The sequence below is a fragment of the Takifugu rubripes genome, chromosome 11, assembly GCF_901000725.2.
Source record: "Takifugu rubripes chromosome 11, fTakRub1.2, whole genome shotgun sequence".
NCBI classification, from domain to species: domain Eukaryota; kingdom Metazoa; phylum Chordata; class Actinopteri; order Tetraodontiformes; family Tetraodontidae; genus Takifugu; species Takifugu rubripes.
In genome coordinates, this window is record NC_042295.1 from 11,433,729 (window position 1) to 11,454,521 (window position 20,793).

General features: G+C 46.4%; 2 protein-coding genes across 2 annotated transcripts; both read right to left on the reverse strand.

The window, feature by feature from the left end:
• Positions 1-1,856: 1,856 nt before the first annotated feature.
• On the reverse strand, positions 1,857-8,061 carry dusp14 (dual specificity phosphatase 14). Its single transcript, XM_011608555.2, has 2 exons — positions 7,795-8,061; positions 1,857-3,137 (listed from the first exon to the last, which is right to left on the reverse strand). Exon 2 carries the CDS (start codon positions 3,046-3,048, stop codon positions 2,416-2,418), a length of 633 nt encoding a protein of 210 aa, XP_011606857.1. The 5' UTR covers positions 3,049-3,137; positions 7,795-8,061; the 3' UTR covers positions 1,857-2,415.
• Positions 8,062-12,149: 4,088 nt separating this feature from the next.
• tada2a (transcriptional adaptor 2A) lies at positions 12,150-18,517 on the reverse strand. The gene is made up of 15 exons (XM_011608556.2): positions 18,471-18,517; positions 17,913-18,019; positions 17,751-17,810; positions 17,588-17,679; positions 17,267-17,424; positions 16,781-16,869; positions 16,537-16,609; positions 16,393-16,456; positions 15,736-15,779; positions 14,021-14,131; positions 13,701-13,772; positions 13,270-13,402; positions 12,948-12,991; positions 12,649-12,728; positions 12,150-12,512 (listed from the first exon to the last, which is right to left on the reverse strand). Exons 1-15 carry the CDS (start codon positions 18,493-18,495, stop codon positions 12,327-12,329), a joined length of 1,338 nt encoding a protein of 445 aa, XP_011606858.1. The 5' UTR covers positions 18,496-18,517; the 3' UTR covers positions 12,150-12,326.
• Between the last annotated feature and the right edge of the window lie 2,276 nt (positions 18,518-20,793).

A 20,793-nucleotide genomic window follows, 5' to 3' on the forward strand; every position in this document is an offset into this window, starting at 1 on the left:
ATGTGTGAATGTCAGCCACACTCGTGTTCAGGTGTGTTCTCCAACATCCATTTTATCCCTCACGCTGGCTTCATTCATTTCCCGAAGAAAATGAATTCATCTGCTCTCACAGTCGGCGGCAGCAGCAGGATGACAGAAAATTAGGCCCTGGAATCAATTAGAGGACGAGACTGCGATGGGTCTGCGGCGGCCCCGGCCTGATCACCGCCAGCCTTCACGCAGTCGATAAAAAACAAGTCTTCAAAGCTGAAGTGCAGTTTTGGGACGAACCCGCTGCAGAGCTCGGCAGAAATATTCATTCTTAACGTCAGTATTTTCTAACTGTGATTTTAAATGAAATACTTCCAGTTAACTGATCATTTCTTTAGAGATGAACCAACATGTGAATGTTGGCAAAATACCTTTAAACTAACACTTGTTTGGCCAATATTTGCAGTTTTATGAAGAATTTATTGTCAGAATATCAAAATGATGCTCCAAACACTGATAAATCAAATGTCTACTTGAGCTGATTTGAGTTACGATTGGATTTTTGGACGTGCTGATCCTCCGGTTCTCATAAATTATCAAAGCATACACACATATTTTAATTAGATTTGTAAGTAAATGCTGGCAACTTGTAGTAATGTGCGTTGCGGTCCATTAACAATTTATAATGGTTTTATTTTCTTACCACTGACTGAGTCATTTCCACTGTAGTTGTTAAAAATCCAACCTTGTGAACCTCATGACTCAGCGTTTCGTCTCCTGTGTCCAAAATCGATCAGTTCAGACGGACGGTGAGTCACCGAAGCACCGCAGACACAGACGCAGCACTAAAAACCACCTGTGGCACAGCCTGGCACTCAATTGGGGAGGTTGTAGCACCTGAATTTAAATAATAAAACAAAAACCCCACACAGTCATTTCGAGCAGGTATTCTGAACTGTTGCCTGATTTAGAAACTCTAAACCTGCAGAAACCACTGCTGAAATAAAGCAGCATGCAGGATTCAGCGACCAGTAATATTTGCAAACAGCACCACAGAGCCAGAGCTCTGATCCACTGAAGTTCTCCTCTTCTTCTACTTAATTTCACTCGTCTTTTCAACACTTGGCATTGGTTTGTGGCAGCTCACCAGTGTCTGATGAATCCTGCTGAGTCGCTGCGGTCCATAAATTCATCTCTTCCCTCTTGCAGCCTGCTCCAGATGATGCCAAAAGGTTCTGCTGGCTGCCTAAATGACAGATGATGATATCCCGCCACTGCCGCTGAAGTTTGAGCTCCACTAAACCTCCGCGCATTAAGCCAAAGATGGAGGAAGGTTGGGAGTGTTTCGTTCTGGCTCATCGCTTGTGCATCCTGGCTGCGGTCAGCCTGCCGTGAGATGGACCTCGTCGCTCGGGAATGATGGAAATGGAGCCACTCTGAAGCTCCCTCAGAAGTGTTAGAACAAGACAAACGCTGTCCTGCTGCACTGATTCCTCACAGCAGGACAAAAAAGGTTTGGATTGAATTCAGATTATCAGTGGTGCAACAACTGAGAATCATGCTGAGCAGTTTTATGTAGAAAATGAGGTTTTTAATAGTCACAATTCTTCAAGTTTTGGAGATGGTTGTAGACAAGTGTTCCTCATTTGACTATAAAACCCATTTAAATGGAAGCTGGTTTGATTTTGGAAGTTTAAATTAAATTAACGTCTCCATTGTGATTTAAGGCGCCAATTTGGAGTTGAGCTTTTCTGTGCTTATGAAGCATGGACACGTGTGGCTAAAGAGCAAAAGGCAGGTTTTAAACACATGTCTCTCCTGCACTGATTTTTTTTAAGAAAGGTGAAATATGTGCAGACTTGAAAGAAAATCCAAGCATCACAAAGTTCTCTTAAGGCGGAAGATTTATTTCAATAGCATCAAAAGCACTACAACATAGTGTGGTTACAGGATGGAACAGTCGACCCTGTGCTACACAGGAACCTTCCTTAAACCTCGACATCTTCTCCAGTTTTCACCTTAAACAGGCAGATACACGAGCATCGTGTGCGCCAGTGTCATTTTTCTCGCCATCACACGAACACGGTCCAATAAAAGAATCTGTAGATGTTTTTTTTTTGTACACTTATCTTAAATGCTACCATAGATTTCAAGCATGCTGCCCTTCACACAAGACTACTGCGAAACTGGCACGAAAACCAACCACGACATCACGTCAGGAGAAAAAACAGTCGCGTCGCTGTCAGAGCCGAGTCTGAGCGCGGGACGCAGGAGACAGTCGGCGCCGACCACCTCGGTACGACGTCACCTCGGGCGGCGGCAGCTGCAGCGTCGAAGTCAGTATTTGGTTGCGACTGGCTGTCCAAATCCACCGGAATTCGCGATTTGGGTTTCACGTCAACGCGCACTTCCGCCCGTCCTGACCCTGCGGTCCAGGAGGACCCGTCACAGGCCCCAGTAGGGAGCCAGGCTCCTGCGGTCCCTCTCGTAAATGTCCGGTATGACCCCGTAGGGTGTCTGTACCATCTTAACTGAGTTTTTCCCGAAGAGTTTCCTCTCGTAGTCGATGAGCTGGCGCCAGAAGCCGCCGTTGGGCCTGATGACCGGGCGCCGACCTTTGACCCAGGCGTGGGCCTCGGCCAGGGACACGCGATGGTACTTCATGAGATACGCCAGACAGAGCGAAGCAGAGCGGCTCACGCCCGCCGCGCAGTGCACCAGCACAGCCCCTCGCTTGCGCCCTACGCTGTGGATCTTATCAGCCACGCTGTCGAAATAGAGGGAGATGGGCGAGTGGGGCATGTCGGCCAGCGGGACCTTGACATACTCCATGTGAGGCCAGTTGAAGTTGGGGAGCTCGATGGTGGCGTTGACCACGCAGGTGATGCCTTTGGACAACAGCAGGCTACGATTGGACGCCACATTGCCTCTGCTCAGGAAGAGGTTGGGGGTGATCTGGGCGATGCCCCCCAGCAGGCTCCCGTTCTCGTGCAGCAGCCTCGGCACGGCGGCGGGAACCACGGAGCTGCGGTGGTGGTGCGGCTGGTGGTAGAAATATCCCTGGCTGCGGGAACCCATCGAGGAATCGGATGTTTGGCAAGGAAAAACAAGAGCGGAACTGTAAATCTTCAGGCGCTCAGAGCCATGGTGGAGCGGCCACAGAGCTCCTGCAAACACAAACAGATTTGGCCAAAATCAGACATTTTTATGTTCCACTGTAGAGAAGCGGGACAAATGCCTCACAATTCTCTCTTTAATGCAGGAAGGCGGAGAGAAAATGATGCCAAAACAAAACCAGGCGGATAATAAAACGACATCTGGGGCCTTGATTCGATGAGATGCTCAGACAAACTGATCACATCCTTCAGTTTCCTTCAAAGGCTGCCGCTAATCCCCGAAGCTGCTCCTTCGCTCTCCGTCTCTCCACATTCAGGTCGAACGGCCTTTATGTTGCACACCGAGATGTGCCTCCTTCTGCCATGTAAACTCAAAGCCCCTGGAGGCATTACACACACACACACACACACACACACACACACACCCCAGCTCGTGTTCACCCACCCACAGCCCTCACATACAGATTATATCGCTCGCCTCGCTCGCCATTACGGCTTTAATGTCGTTCTGGATTGCGCCAAGCAGCAGGGTGGAAGGTAATCATGTCCCACTCGCTCATGCTAAAGCGCCCACGTCCTTTTAACATTTAAAATAAATCTACATTCAGCTTTCTAAAGTCCACTGATTGGAATTTTATTCCGTTTGTGAGCTTTAATGCGAGTATGACGCGGCAGGTTTGGAGAAACAGATTATAGGTGGCGTAATGTGACCATTCTGGCCGCGTCGCAGGTGATGGAAACAGCTTTCTGCTTTAATGCTCAAGTTATCAGCAGGCAGTTCGCAGCTCCAGGCGCTAGTGCGTGGTGGCACCGGAGGGGTGTCCTCTGCGCCGCCGGGAGGGCAGGCGGGTCGGCTGGTTCGGCAGTCAAAAACCCTGCACAGTGACCAGCATCACAATTCCTCTGCTTCCACGAAATAAAGGTTGTAACCTTTGTTTTATCGTGTAATGTTGGTAAATTCCTTCTGCTTCCTGCTCCAATTGATCCCACCTTTGAATCTCCGAAGACTGCTTCCGACAAAGGTCGGCAGGTTCGGTCCTGGGTGCCAATCATCGTGTATTCCTCCGCTCTGGTTGGAATTGGAGATGGGAGAGCAGGAAGGCATAGTGGAAAATGACTCATCAAACCTCATTGGGAGCTTGGAGACTGATCAGAGGTGCACTGAACCCCATCTCTCGCTCTGGGCTGCACACTCTATCCATGCAAATACTATCACTGATAATCACTTAATTATTTCCACACACACTGGGCTGATCTATGCCACATCCAGTTTGTAGGAGGCATCATCTTGCTGGGAGTGAGCGATGCATTATTGTTGAGCGGATTTCACCGGGGGAGTAAAGGAAGAATCCGTTTGTAGCGTTATCCTCTGTTTATGTTAACGGGGAAAGAAGATTAGAACAAAGCAGCGCACGCTGCGTTTTATTTCAATGTCACATTGAAGAGTTTTGCTGTGATGCTTTTTTATTCTGCCCTCAACAGATGCCTGAATCACTGGAGAGAGCGTTGGGCACTGCGGCGAGTCCACGGTGGCTGGAATGTCTTGCAAAAACTGAAAAGGACAGTTTCAGCGGAAGCAACGATACTTAAAAGTGTCCTCTCTTATCTTATAGAGGTACGGGGCCTTAATGTCTATGTGCAGGTCTGTGAGAAACATGGAGAGACTTTAAACAAACAAATGAAAGTGGAACATGAGTTCTTGCTATGCAAGGGCAGGGGTGGAGGATCAGAAAGGGGAGAGATGCTAAAGTCTTTAAAGATGCTCCCCTGATCAGGTCACCTCCACTGGCTGCTGCTGGTGCCCAAAACCTGCTTTGTTCAACATGCAATTATGGATTCCATGCATGTGAAAACCAGCAAAAAGTGTTCTAATAAAGCACTAGAACAAGAGCAGCTGGCATCATGTCAGTCGCCATCCCACTGCAAAGTCACAATTTTCCCATATGAGGCAATTATTATTAATGTGGTGAAGCATCGTAAATGCAGCGTGGATGCTGGCCAAAGATTCTCATATGGAAACCTGGAAAAAAATAGATGTTTGTCAAGGGAAAGGGGAAACGGAGAAGCAGCATATTCTCTGAAAATGATGCGAACACAATGGCTTAATGAGGAGCCTCTCATGATTAAAACATGAGAGGCTCATGAACATGCCGTGCAAAAATATATTACATTTCTGAGTCTAGCTGATATAAAACGACCTGAAAGGCCTGGACATGCACGGTGCAAATGTATTTGGACAAAGAAAATAAACCCCCTGCTGAATATTGCTTTGATATGACCTAAAATAGATCACAATGTTAATTCCAGAACATATCGCAAAGCTCTAATACCATATCTACCATCTGCTGTTGGTAGAAACTGTTGCGCCGCCAAAATACAGATCGCATTAGCAACGATATAAAGAGCAGAGCCAGAGATGACGATGATTGTGATGAAGTAACACAGCTCTGGCTTTACTGAGATCCACTGTATCCACATGGTTATTTATACCACAGGGAGAGCAGGAGCGAGGCTGCAGAGTGGAGGAGGTGGAATTATGCAGGAGCTGCCACCACATAAAAATCTGCCATAATGCCGCGGAGAGCCGGGATACTGCAGCCTCTTGTCAATCAAATTGAATCCAAGGGCTAAAAATATAGTCAGCGCGGAGGGTCGGCGGAGCGCCGCTCACCGTTGCTGTACAGGGAATCGTTCTTCTTTTATTTATCTTCTCACAGGCTCCCCCACCTGTTAATCATTCACAGCGGGCTTATCAACAGGTGGCCTCATCTCGCCAAATCTCCTCACACGGGGCTCTGTTACGCCCTCCGCTGGGCCATCGCTCAGGGGTCCGGTTCCACTTCTGTTAATGCAAATTGGAAACGTGACCCACCTGCGGGAACGGCAGAGCGACAGAACAGCAGCCGGAGTGTCATGACACTTGACAGTGAAACCTTGGCGACAACTGAGCCGGGATTTCAGATTCCTGAGTGACGCTGCAGAAAGACGGGAAGGAGACCGGATCGCTGACCCACAGGCAATGGATTTGTTCAGTCTGAATGGCCTCCACATGAGACTCTGCTCCTTTCATTCCAGATGTTAATCAGGGGAAAATGAGACAGAGGAGATGAGGACAGTGATTTCGCCTTGTTAGAGTCACCAAAACATAGCAGAAACCGCCTCAAATATCAGCCACACGGGAGGAATTCCACTCCAGCCGCTGGGCAGAAACCGCATCACATGGACACATGCGAAACGGCCCGGAGGCTCTGAGACAAGCTAATCTGTCTTGTAGTGATAGATGGCGGGTGTGGATACGGTGTGTCCCTGACAGCTTTACAGACGGATTTAAAAAAAACAGCCAGTTTAGTGCAGAGGATTCCATTACTGGGACCAAAATGACCTTTAAATGGAACAAAAAATACAAGGTGCCAGAAAATCTGACCGGTCACGCTTATTACTCTTAAATGCTCCTACTAACAAGTGGATGCGTCTGAAAATTAATCTACAAAACAGTAGGTTTAGTCTGTGTCACAATGATCATCACCATCTTTGCTGCTATTATTCACAATCACACCAAGTGATTGTGAACAAGCCCTTTCCACCCGCCAACCAATTGAATGTCACTAAATACATGCAACTGCTTTAAATGCACATCTTGAGTCTCCATATAAATACCTGACATGTTCCTGCTTGTAAACCCTTTATATGATGCTTTAATTAGTGTGCAGCCAGTGCTTTAGCTTTGATCGTCTGTTTTAATCCATTTTACCACTAGGTGGCGCTGTTTAGCGCGAGGACTTTAATTTACCTATGTTAGCATTTCAGAAAGCATTTTTTTTAAATAATTATCATCATAATAATTTCCAAAGCTTTTTCGACGTACTCCTTAAGCCAAAGTACGTACTAAATCTCACATTCAAACAGATGGACCGGTTGGTTCACCCACAATGGCGCCTCGCTCACACCCAATCCATGTTGCATCCCCGTTCTGCGTTACCTTTCTGTGCGTAAGGGGGTCCAAAATGTTTGGCCCGTGAGAACAAAGTGAACCCTGACATTGTGGCATTGTGGAAGGATGTGGCAGATCTGTCGTGAGCAGCATTTAGCAGCCAGCTAATTGAAGATCAACAGCAACGTTCAACAAGTTTCACTGTAAAAATGAAGGGAGTAAGAAGCATAAGCCAGCGACTAGAAAGAGTAAATGGCTCTTATTTAGATGTTGTGTGTGAATTCTTCTTTTACTATTTTATCCATAAAATATTTAATTCAATTTGGAGGAACTGATGCCTGTAAAATCAACATATTTTTTATTGTTAGCCATATCGGTGGAATTGTGAATATTATCCACAGTCTTTAATTCTATAATATAGACTATAGGATAGTGCATGTAGTGTTTTATTTCAAAATCTTAGCCTCTTCAAATATAATTATATCTCCTCTGTTTTTCACGGTGAAAGTATGTGAAAATCCTTTAATCTGAACCACATCCATGCGCCATCCCTCATGCGCGTCCGCGCACCGACGCGTTCAGGAGATAAAGTGTAAAATCTAAGGATTACAATCATGAAATGTCTTATTGGCACTGCCATCAGATACTTTGATACGTGCATCATCACTTAATTGTTCATTGCAAAAATCTTTCTGATCGATCTCCTATCGCGCCACATATCGATGCGCGTCAAGTTAAAATCAGACAGGTAAACCCGACGGATGGAAACCAACTTACCAGTCAAGTGTGAGTCTGGAGGAGCTGAAAGAGCGGTGGTTTTCAGAGCGCTAAAGTCGCCTGCAGCAATTTGTCGTTGTTTCTTTCCGGACACCAACCTTCAGACGGCCGGAGGGACGCCGAGAGGCCCGCTGGTGGGAGACAAACCGCGGCGCACAAACACAGCGCGACAAGCACCAGAAACACGAGCCATCGGTGCGTCTCTGCCTCGGCTGTGTCGGGGAGATGCGCGCAGTCGGTGCTGCTCGGTTTTAATACTATGAGGCGCGATTGGTGGCGCACAGAAGAGGAGGAGGGCCCGGAGGAGGAGCGGCTCACTTACGCAGGACGGTGTGGACTTCTCTATTGGATGAGGCAAAGCAAAGGTTAGAATAATCTGAAGCAATGTCCATTTAAAGTCATCACAAGTAAAGCCTGTGCACTCTAACGTGTCTGAGCAATAACTAAGACCCTTTTCACCTGGGCAAGCTTTCACAGACAAATACTGAATCAGCATAATGAAAGAGTCCTAATCCAGAAGCAAAGGGGGAGTCAAACACCTCCCCAAACCCCAGCGATGGAAAAAATTCAGCTCTAGACAAACAGACTTTTGGTCTTGTTTAGCAGAAAATAAACTAGATTATATTTTAGAAGAGGTCAGGAGGTCAGGAGTGTTTGTCCCAGGTTGAAGGTTTGACTAAAAAACCTGCCACGAAATGCGAGACTCAAAGAAGTATGAAAATGATGCTGCCACGAATGTCGTCATGTCAGCGGATCCCTGATATCATCATCCTCGGTGTTCCAAAACATCCATCCTTTCATTCATAAACCGGCTTTAGTGAGTGTGGTACTGGCAGAATTGTGCTGAGAAGGAAGTCTAAGGTGTGTGGAAACTTGGGATCATCCCGGCTTACCGCCTAGCTTCAGGCCACAAATGGCAATTGACACTAATGTTTTGTTTTCTCCAACAGAGGCTACGACACACCCGATATGGCAGCTCCAGCGTTAGCGACCAAGTGTTTATTTGAATGCCTGCGGAGACGGCGGTTGTGTTTCAGGTCCTGAACTTCTAAACCCGTAAACTCGCCTGCACGGGCAATAAACAATGTGCGAGTGCTCTCCGCAGAGGCGCGCTCCAGCCATGAAATCTAATTTTAACATCGTGTGTTTGGCAAACGCACTAATGCATTTAAACAGTGCCCTTGGTCTGCCACATATTAGGCCCAGCCTGTCATGAGGAGACAGATGGATGACCCCTGAGAGCTGCAGACATCTCCCAACTTTCAGCTTTTTAAGAACTCGGCCGCCGTTATTCCACATACCTGCATGCAAAATCTCAATTAGCCATGCCTTCCGAAGTCAGTCCTCCATCGGAAGGCTCCTGAGGGAGTTATCATGCCATTCAAGGTCACCCCTAATTATGTTCCAAATGTAATCAAGTGGAAACAAACAGCAGTAGGACCAGACTTTCACAGCCAGAGACACACTGTGACAGTCACACTGGTGACCGCTCCTGCAGGACCTGCACAAAAACTGTCATCCACGGTGTTTTTGTCCACTCCGTGCACTCATGCACAGGTTGACTGTGGATCAGAGCTCATATTGATTGAAGCTCGCCAGATGAATGTTTAAAGAGAGGCACCGATGGCACAAAATGTCCGTGAATGCCAGGAGCGGGAGGGAATATGGGATAATAGATGTTTGAAAAGTGGGGGCCGCCTTGAATTAAACACCAAAAAGCCAGAGAGAGGGATGGATAGAGAGGCGCTGAGCGGGAGAAAGACAGAGCCGCGGGCTGGAGAGCCAATGAGTTGGGGTTCAGGCAGAAATGTCAGATGAGTCAGAGGCATTCTGGGAAGACGCTCCTGTTTAATATGGCTCCACCGTCTGCCACGGAGCCTGCAAATCTACAGTGACGCGGCCGCCGTAATATCAAGCACCTGCAGCAACCTTCTGAAGGATCTGTCCGCTCGAAAGAGGCTGCGAGGAACACTGATTAAAGCCGACTGCCTGCAACGCGCAGGCCTGGACCTACACCGGGGCACCGTAGCCAGTAGCACCAGAGACGTTTATTTACGTCTCCGCTGAGGCGTGAGAACGGCGCGTCGGTAAGATGAGAATGGAGAAGCGTTTTGTGGTCAGCGGTGGCGAGGATGCTGCTGTGCGGGGGGAGGGAGGGGAGGAGGGGAGGGAGGGAGGGGCGGGGGCGTCTAAATAAAGTTGCCGCTGATCCCAAAGGTGCCCCCGTCGCGCCAGCTGTGACGGTGGTAAATGGACCTGGGATCTAACTGGGTGCTGCAGTGACATGTGAGAGCGGCGTGCGCGCGCGCGTGCGTGCGTGCGTGGCGCTGCGGCCAGGAGCCCGCTCCTCGCCCTGATCGCTGCTGCTCCGACATCAAACACCCCTGCAGCTGTGCAGCAGCAACACGGCGCCTCAGACGCACATCCGTGACTGCGCCCCCCCCTGAGTGTTGCTGATTGGATCGCCTTTTCAGGATTGGTGGGTAGGGGCTCCGGTTAGTCACGACTTGTGTGTCCTCCGTGCGTGCGTGCGTGCGTGCGTCTCCTGTCTCTTTCTCTCTATTGCCACTCCTGGTTTCCACGGTAACCTTTTGTGTTGTTAGGTTCACCTCCATGTTAATCACTACCCAGCAATAATGGCCAAAGCTCTCTCTCTGTGTGTGTGTGTGTTAAACACATCTCTTCCCTTTCCCTTAATAACTGCAAAGTTAAAAATCAATCACCAGCAAAGAAGAACTAAAACCGACGTATAGATTTTTTTACACACTGGAAAAGGCGTGTTTGTGTTATTTCTCATATCAGCTCAGAGGTAACAAGAAAGTCTTTTCTTAATCAGACAAATGATCCAAACAGATATAAATGAGGGCAAACGATCACATTCTGCAGCGGGTGATCTCAGGTATCTGAGCTCGATAACACAGGTTCCACTGCACAGGATTATGGGTAAGAACTCTTGACGCGCTGCTTGGAAACAAATGATTCTGATTAACATCACCACTCTGTCACCTTGTTGCCATCAACCTCGAGGAAGGCACCGATCTTCCTGAACTCACCTTCTCCTCCTACGGAGAGCTTTGGACTGACAGGGAGCAGCACGTGGGCGAGCTGAGACATTCCTCGCCACCGTGCATCTGCTCCATCTGCTGCCCCCGCCGCCATGCCAGCTCTGAGTGGACTCCATGGCGACGGAGAGACATCAGTTAACGGGCCTCAGATTTACAGCAAACTGTGACGTGGCGGCCGGCTGAGGCTAAAGCTCAGCTCCACTCCAACCTGGCCTGGAGCAGAACTAGATGGGGAAAATCACCTTTGAGCTGGTGGGAAATCTAAAAACAGAAATCTCATGTTACTCATCAGGGTTAAATGATGATTAAGGAGACGGGACGGGGGGGCTTTATGTGCTCCAGCGACTGCAAAATGGGTCGTATCTGACCTCAAAAGTGGTACCTTTGAATGGTACAAAAAAAACAGACCTGAAACCACTTTGACTTCAACAAATAATAAAAATAACAACAGAAATCATCTTCTGGAAAAGTCAGATTGAGCAGTCTGGTCTCCTTGAAGCACATTAATTATGGTAAACATGGAAATATAGAGAAAACAACCCACATTGCCTTATTCTGTAGCTGCTGTAGCCTCCAGACTGGAGGTAATCTGTTGGTGATCTCCCCTGTTTATATCAGGACACGAAGACAATCGGAGCAGTCGTGTAATTGTGTCATTCATCATCGGCCAACGTGGAGTTCCTGATTCCATTACCTCACCAGGATATTTCAGCTCAGATTTGCTCATCTGCCTGTAAATCAGCTGGCGCCTCCAGCAGCCAGAGGCTGGAAATAGAAAAAAAGGAGGTAGAGATGGACGGAGAGCCCAGTTTGTGGAGGGTGACTGGAATCAACAATCTCAAGTGTGACTGGAGGAAAAGTGCCTCCAGTGAAGTGAGCAGAAGTGAAAGGAGCAATTTACTCTGCTGCTCCTGCTTCTCTGCGGAGCTTTGATTAGATCACACGTGAAGGTGTTAGAAAAGGGGGAAAAAGCTTATCTGAACATCTTCCCCTTCACATCCTGTTAAATCCTTTCAGTGGGTTGGTGTGTGGGGGGGGGGTCTGCCCTCGATTCCGGACGGCTGCTCTCTGATCAGAGGAGCCCGTCAGAGGTCAAACGCCCTGGTTGTACAGACACCCCCCCCCCCCAAGCTTGTTTCTTGTTTTTTGTTTTATTGATCAGATAACAGGTTTATTATCATTAAGGTCACGGATGTCAGGTCAGTCACGTGTGACGGCAACGATTGAAGGAGCCTAAATAACCTTAAAAAAATGAGCAGGCTGAGGAATAACACTCCAAGACCTTTACAATACTGAATAAAAACCGCTGGTAATATGCAGGTTTATTTAAACATCCTGTATTTATGACAGAAATGCACAATGATTTAACAAATGCATGTATGGTCAAAATAATAACAGTAAACAATGTGACAAGGACAAAAAGAGACACTAAACACCATCAGTAATCCACTGTTAAACGAGATGCTCCTAAGCCTTGGTGATGTGGCCCTCTTTGATGAGGAAGTCGTAGATTTTCCGGGTCTTGTTGACGTCGATCTTGATGAGCGCCCTGGCCTGGGCCAGCCGCAGCCCGCCCTGCCGCCTGCACTCGTTCAGTAAGGCCTGTTTGTACTCCAGGTAGGCCCCTGGAACCAGCCGCACCACCTGGCAGAGCTGCGACGAAACCAACAGGGCTTGGTCAGAAACCCTTAGCGTTTAGCAGCTAGCACTGTGCACACTGTTCGAACTGGAAGGACCTACTGCTACTGGGGACCTGAAAACATGACTTAAAAAGACAAAAACACCACACCTCTTTCTCTCGCTCGTTGAGTTTCTCCGTCCCTGGCAGACCGGTCAGGTTCAGAGGGGGGGCGCTGCGCCTTCCTGTTGCTGCCGAGGAGAAATTTAAACAACAGTCAAGGTGGTGTAAGCGCTGTGTAAATACAGCCATGTGGGAGTGTGTTTGCCCATGTGTTTGCTATAGAGGCTGAGAAAAGCCAGCTATTTTTTAAACAGCTTAATAAAGGAGGGGGGGGGGGGATTTTTGAGTGTAATTACGTAAAAGTATGTGCATTTGTGCAGCAGCGGGTGGGGAAGGGGCATTCGTACCTGATGGCGTGATTGTTGTGACAGCTGGAGTGATGCCTGCATCTCTGTAAACACAAAATAAGATGAGCACGGCTGCGCTCTCAGTTACAAACGTGCACGTCTGAGCCCCGGTCACCCGCAGGTCACCATCAGTACTGCAACGAGACAAACTTGGATTCCGCCCAAATAATAACCCTCCGCTGGAAAAATACCATTTAAAATGACTGAAATTTTCCAATTAAGGCCAAAGTGAGATGAAGCCTCTTCTTGCGTCCCGGCCTGCCTGCGATGATGCAGGTCAGCGGGGAGCGGCACTTCGACAGCGGCGCTGTGACACACTCACATCGCAGCCTGCTTGCTGAGCCACTGCTGGCACGCTCGGCCGTCGTTGATGTAATGCAGCACGTCGCACAGCATGGTTCGTTTCCTCCGCTCGTCCTCCCGCATTCGCTTGACGCGCTCGTACACTCTGGCACCTGAGAGCGAAGGCAAAGCGGGACGTGATGGGCGAGGCTGAAATGCAACCCCAGGCACTGAACGTGATGATGGACAGCTTATTAATGGAGGCCCGTGGCGTCTTAATGTAAAGTTAAATGTCTTTTGTGAGCCATGCGTCAAGCTTGCCGAACACTGTGGACAGCAGACATTTGGCTGCTGAATATAATTTAAACAACTTGAAGTCAAACGATCGCAGCTAAGCTAGGAAGAGAGGCGTAATTTCCATGCTAATGCATAATAATAATAATGTGTATAAAAAGGTCAGAGTGGACTCACTGCAGAAGGACTTGATCCCTGCTTTTCTGTACTCCTGCAGCCTGCGGATCTCTCTCCTCAGCTCAAACTCCACTGCAGGGCAGAGACAAAGCCAGGACTACAACACAGACTCATATGTACAGATGTTTTATGTACTGATGTAGGAGGTAATGCGGTTATGCACCTTAAAAAGGAAAGCTTGGCTAACATTTATAGACTACTAGCATTAGCTAAATAAAAATAAGCAGCTACAGCAGCAAAGGAGCAATTTTCAGATGTCTCCAGCGGACCCAGCAGGGTGCCAGTGGAGTAAATTCTGGTCACGCTGACCATACACTAACACGCGTGACTCTCGATGAATTTGTCGTGTTCCATCGGTCCCGCCACTCTGGCGAAGCGCCTCATGGCCTCGTAAAGCTCCTGCACTTCCTTCGGGTAGCATCGCTCCAGCACTGGAAGCAGAAAACGGGACAAACAAAAACAATCATAACAGGAGAAAATGTGAAATAGAAATCCACCAGACTGTCACCTTGAGGACATTTGATGAGGCTTCTTTCGATTGTCTCTGGGCTGCAGCGTCTAAATTGCCACCGTAGAGCTGCCATTAGCAAGTAGCCTTAAATCAACAGCTTATGTGCATGTAAATAACCACAACTAATGCTTCCAATTACCACAAGCGTATCATCATTGGGATATTATGCAGCTGCGGTTTTATGGCATTTGAGGTTGCTGCGTTGGGACTTTGGAACCTGTCTTTTTTTCCCCAAAAGCGCAGACCTGATTACCTCACGCGCCACATGTTTTGCTATGAATTACTTTGTTTTGCAATTTTTAAGTTCATATAAAACACATTTGGCTGCATGAAAGCACAAAGCCTCCTGAAATGACCCTGTCAGGAACCAAAACTTCTGCAGAGAACAGCAGAAGTATCCAACCTTTTCTAAAGGAGCAGCGGAATGTCTGATGTTTTTCCTGCAGTGTATCGGTAAACAGATGTGTTTTCGCTACCACTTAACTCACTCGACAAGCATCTGCACCCTGAGAAGGTTGTTATGTTTGTCTCATTCATGCTCCTGCATATCAGACAAGTGTCAAAGCCGAGGAGGAAGCTGTTATGAGGCTGTGAAAGGAGTGGTGTGTGTGTGTTGAGCCACTTTCTTTGTTAGCTTCCCTAATTAGCCGCTGCCAACGCAGGCTAAACAGAATAATATAGAACTACAAAAGGGTGCTGTCGGTGTCTCCTAGAAAAAATGCCAACACTCGAGTCGTCTCTGGTTGTGCAGTAAAGAAAAAAAGGAATCGTTTATTAGAACCGGCCTCACAGAAATGGCAGAATGCTTCAAAATGACAGAAACGTCGGTCAATCTGCCTCGAGCAGCTTCAACGTGATACCCAGAGCCTCAGAGGCTTCCATTATGTGCCACACACACGCAGTAGAGTCACACAATCTTTGACAGTCTCCATGACAACCAGTCTGCAGCTCTACAGCTACTCTGAGTTCCCTTTTGTCTTGAGAGACCGGAGAGATAAGGGAGAGGAGGGAGGAAAGAGCGCAAGGCTAAATGGAGGCTGAAGCATACGTAAATAAGGACGGCAGAACGCCGACAGCCTGCGCCAGGCAACAAGTGGAAATGTTACAACCAGGCGGTGGCACAGAATTTAATCTGCCGCTCGCCGTCTGTGTGACCTCTAATTTGAAGGCCCCAGAGATGAAAAGAATTACATTATTGAGCTGGCAGAAACACAATCTGTGACAGGTGGATCGATAAATGAAGTCTGCTTTTCCGTCATCATGGGGGCAGAACCCGTCACACAGATCTATTCACAGTAAAGCAATTAAGCGGCGGCACGCAGCTTCTGGAGAGTAGCCTTGATGACGAATGCAGGTCATTTAGCCACGTAGCAGCCTCCTGAGGGGCTAACGGTGGTTATTAGCAGGGCTGAATTCACACGGCCATAGAAGCCCTGAACAGGAATCTGGGCTGTGGGTATCAGATGCCTCCTACACTTGATATGAATGCATTTGAACCCGTGTGAGTTTCTTATGAAGACTTACTCTGGAATTTCCGTAGGTTGATCAGCCCGTGGTCTCGAATAACCCTGGAGAAAATTGAGATTTATTAAGATATTACAGATCGCAGAGTTTGCAATCAAGTCGAAGAAGATTTCCTAATGGGAGAGGTGTCTCAGTGAGAGATAATATTCCAGTAAAAATATGCCATATATGTTTTTATAGTGCAAAACATGCATATAGATTTTATTTAACTTGATTAAAATGACAGATGTCAAGATGTAGCTGTATTAATAGTTATGCCAGATAGCAGCATGAAAGACTAACAGCATACATGAGTGGAAGCCTTAGTTTTATTCCTATTTTGATATAAAAACCAGCAGGTGGGCAGTCCTAATATCTGAAATGAAGCCTAACGGCTCCGTAGCCACTAGTGTGGTTTAAATTTATGATATGCCTGATTCTTATAGTTTCTACAATGATAATCCATTTCCCTGATGACAGTTTTATGGAGTGTTCTTGTAAGATATGTGAACAATGTTGCTACTATGTGAAACATTATAGTGGATTATAGCACCATCTAGTGAGAATAGGGTGACATTACACAATGCTGAAATCTAAAAAAAAAAAAAAAAAAAAAAAATTACATAAAAAATGAATATAAAAAGAATTTCTTCTTTAGTAAATTATGTAATGACCTACCTTTTCCTCCGTTGTCTTTCCTTTAACCTTGAGTGATATATATCCACGACCGAAAGCTTGAGTGCTGAGAAAACGACATCAAAATATTGGCATGATTTAAATTAGGGATTCGTTTTACAACGAGGCATATTAAAAAAGTCTCACCGCGAAGGATATCCGAGTCATCGTCCACAAAGTCGATGTCTTTCAAATCCCATTCTGCATAGTTGTCAAACTCCTAATGAGACAATCAAAGAACGTTCAGCGATGTTATCAGCGGGGCGCTCTCGCTCAGGATTACTCACTTTGTAATTTCACAATACGGAAATGAGTCAGTGAGCCATTAAACAGGCTGTCAGACTGTGTTTGCACAAAGAGAATAAAGTCAAGGACGGACACATCTCCTGACCTCCATGAAGTCCGCTCTGGCGGGCATGTATCCGGCCATGTCTCGAGACATCACGGAGTCGAACGTGGGGCGAGGGGGGTCGTCACAGGCTGGAGTGGCGACATATTGAATATTACATAATATGGAGTTTGTTGAGCAGTTATTTGTGGCACTTTGCTAGTTGCTGTTTATAAATGTTATTTGCGATTATAGGAAATATGAGAAATTTGCCAAAACATTACTAAATCACATGGCAACCTGAGGCCTGTTGGGAGTTCAGACATTTTCTTCACTGTTAAACTGCTTCATTCTCCTGTTTTTTGCAGAACTTCTGCAGATTTTTAATAAAAAGTGCGATACCTGACTTCAATACTGATGAATAGGAGTGGAAAACAAACAAACAAATATAAATTTTGCTCCTCACCTATAGGAGCGGGATAAATGTAAAGGGTTTTTCATGTCAACAAAGAAACAACAATAAAGAATGCAGATGGAGCGGACACTGACGTCTGAAAGGGACCGCTCCTTCGGCAAAGTGAGAGTCTTTTGTTTTCCGCAGGCTGAGCAGAGTTGAGGAGAAAAGTGGATTATTGATAAAGTTCTTCATATAGTGACTCTCGCATTCTTCTTTGGTTTTAGTGCGCATCTGATATGCAACATCCTGCCTGCAGTGGAGGAAAACACATCAAATTAACCAGCTTAATAAAATAAAATTAGACTTTTTTCACCAGCATATCACAAATTTGCAAAAAAGATCAAAATCCGCAGTCATAACGATTTGCTCAGCAGGGAGAAGAGACTGAGAAATCCATATATGAGGTCACTCACCAGTTTCCAAAGCCGCAGTCCATGACGGCCTCCAATATAGCCATTTCCTCCTGTGCCGTCCATCCAGGCTCCAGTACGGGGAAGTCAGAGGTCTGATTTCATGCAAAAATCAAGGTATAACTTTGTACACAATTAGATAAAACAGCACACTTGAATCACTTACCATTATTTCATATCTGTGATCACTTTTATGCTTCTTGTATTCAAATCCCCTGGTGAAACACTGGAAGCAAACATTTCCATCAGTAAGATTGTGAGGTTTAGAAACAAACAGTGACTTTGAGAACACTTGTGCATGTGTGTGACAGGTGTGTGACATGTTAACCTGGAGACACAGTAGAAAATGCGAGGGTCCACAATCAGCACACTTGATGTAGGGCTCGGTTAAATAGGATGAACAACCTCTGCATGGTGGTTTATCAAACGGATCATCTGAAATTTTGAAAGATTTGCAATATTTACTCATGAACACCCGACAATACCATATCACATGGGAATATTTTAAAGGTCCTGGTACATCACCATGTCTTCTCAAAATTAGTCAATAATCGAGCCGGTATATGGTAAACAAACCACTACAGGTGATGAGCTCACGGTTAGCTATGCTCAGACATGAGTAAATGTGGATGCTACAGCAGGAATATATGAAAAACCCACAGAACATAATAACGCCGCCATGAAAACACAAATATAACAGCTGACGGCAGCAATAAATGTAACTTAAATCCATCGAACTGTAGTTAGTGTGCATGCTAACGTTAGCAAAACAATGCTAGCAAGAGCAGTGCTAAAGCGGCTAAACTGCAATAGTTCAAGTAGATATCAAGAGGTTTTAGTGTACATAAGAGCGTTTATATATCCGATATGTTAAATACTAACTTACTTCCAAAAGATGCCAATCGCTCCATGCGCAATGTTGAATCAAAGCTAACGCCAGCGCGGATTTACTTCTTCGTTTTTACCTAAAAAGACAGCAAGTGCATTAGTGTGACACTACCGCCACCTTCTGGCCATCCTTCCGAAACGGCACCTGAGATCAGAGGTTTTTCTAATCCAGATTAAATAAAAATAAAAATCTCTTCAGATAACTGGACTGATAGTTTCAAGATACTTTTTTTTTTTTTTTTTTTTAAAGAAAAACATATTTTCACTAAAGCTTTTTTGTTTCATTTGTTACTCTTGAAAATATTAAAAACGACAGAAACGTCGTTTCCAACCTGTAACCTGTTTCCAGTAGCGGCTGCTGTATGAGTGAGTGAGTGAGTCTTTCCTGAAACTCAAATCATTCTGCCTTTAGAGGATATTTAACCTTAACGGTGATTCGCAACATTGTCCTGTAATTTAGCTCACGACTTCACCAGTCACGCATTCCAGCACTCCACATTCGGCTGAAGTGGGGAAATCACATTTCTGTAAAAAATGCACTTCTCTGGATGTCGTCATCTCTAGAAAATCAGATACTTCGGGTAATTCTCAAATTGACCACACGGTGGAAACCGAACACTACTTCTGTCATTAAAAACGCCGCGCCGGACTTTTCTTTGTCTCTGTGTGTTTACACGTGCACGCACGAAAACAATATTTGGTCACCCCAATGATGTACTGGATGGATGGAGGTCTGCAAAACTGCTTTAAATCGCACCCTCATATAAAGCAACTGGTCTTCATCCATAAAATCCAGTTCCAACTTTACCCAAACATATAAGTCAGAAACAGCTCGGTCTGGGTTTTTGATCCTTCACATTTTCCAGCTTTGGCCCCTCAATTAAAAACAATTTCTGCTATTCAAGGACACTCACGGTGACTGCACAGTTGGGGATCAAGCAAGAGCAGAAAAGACATGAAAGTAAGACTATGGCACGTAATATATATTTGAAACATAACTGACCCTTTGAATTGGACCCAGATGCCTCAGAATAACAGTGGAGAACCCACCACGTGCCTTTTGTCATATGTGAATCATGACAATTATTCCTCACTCCCTTGCACAGAGATGTGTGCTACACTTTATTTTGAAGGCACTTTTACTCTGATTTCTAAAGTGCACGTGGAGTTGGGGCCGAGTTTTCTCCCTCCTCTAATTACCCCGAGCCCCCTCAGTGAGGACGATCCAGAGTGACAGTTGCAGCGTAGCGAGCGTCCCATCCCCTGACCCTGTGGGGCTGCCTTTAGACCTCCTGGGAGAGGCTCAGTCAGCGTGAGAGCTCGGAGCAGCACAGATCTACACGGTATGACAAAGCAGCCTCCCTTCTGAGTGTGCAACTGGAACGGACAGTTGTAGCTTCATCCTCGGTGGAAATTCCAGCGTACTTTTAGAGCTTGTTTGACAATTCCCTGGGAACTCGCTGTGTGTTTTCCCTCTTTTGTGGCAAATGCGGGGTGTGTATAAAAATGGTCCCTTTACAGTAAACGAAAAAAGAAATAAAATGAGATAAAAACGTTTGATCCCACAAGATGTACACAACTGAGAAAACAGTGGGTGCGTTTTTTTCATGTCATTTTATCCCAAGTGGTTGGAGAGGTGGGGATAGAGGTCAGGAGGACAGAGAAAAATCCATAAAGTAAATTGTTTTGGAAGGTGGTAGAGCAGCCCTGCAAAAGACCGACTGATAGAATCATTTGAGCCTTAAAAACCTTTCAATCAATCACTCTTGTCTAATGAAACTACAGAAGCCCCCCAATGATCTCCACAGCAAGCAGATGTTTTTAGGAGGAGCTCAATCTGCAAACCTCAACAAGGCGGGATCCTCTCCGCAGTGAATTCGACACGCCAGGGTCGGCATATGTAGGAGCAAACTATCAAAAAAGGGAAAAAACCTGGCAGTGAATGTGTGAAAAATCCATTCACCACATGGAGACCAACAAAGGAAATAATGTCACCCTGGCAGAGTGACACTCCTGCTCCCCTGTGACGGGCCCGGCTGCAGCATCGCGGCCTGCGAGCGGCCGACCTGCTGTCATCTCCAGCCACATGCCGACCCCCCTGGTTCCTACCCACAGCCCCCCCCCCATATCTGCTCTTACCCTCGGCCGACTCACGCCCAGAAAATGAGGTCTAGAAAGCCGGGCCTGCAGACTCGGCACTGCCTTCATAAGTCAATGACCGCACGCCTCAGGGTTTCTCCGTTATTGACGTTTGCCAGATTATAAAGGCGAGAAAAAAAAAATAGGGAGAGATGCTCCCCCACCTCCCGCTGCATCTTTAA

Excerpts from the sequence above, each read along its gene's own strand:
- tada2a (XM_011608556.2), bottom strand. The coding sequence starts at position 18,495 with ATGGAGCGATTGGCATCTTTTGGAA. Across the intron at positions 17,680-17,750 it reads ATCACAGATATGAAATAATG|ACCTCTGACTTCCCCGTACT; the intron begins GTAAGTGATTCA and ends GCATGAAATCAG. Across the intron at positions 15,780-16,392 it reads GAAAGACAACGGAGGAAAAG|GGTTATTCGAGACCACGGGC; the intron begins GTAGGTCATTAC and ends AATTTTCTCCAG.
- dusp14 (XM_011608555.2), bottom strand. The coding sequence starts at position 3,048 with ATGGGTTCCCGCAGCCAGGGATATTTCTACCACCAGCCGCACCACCAC.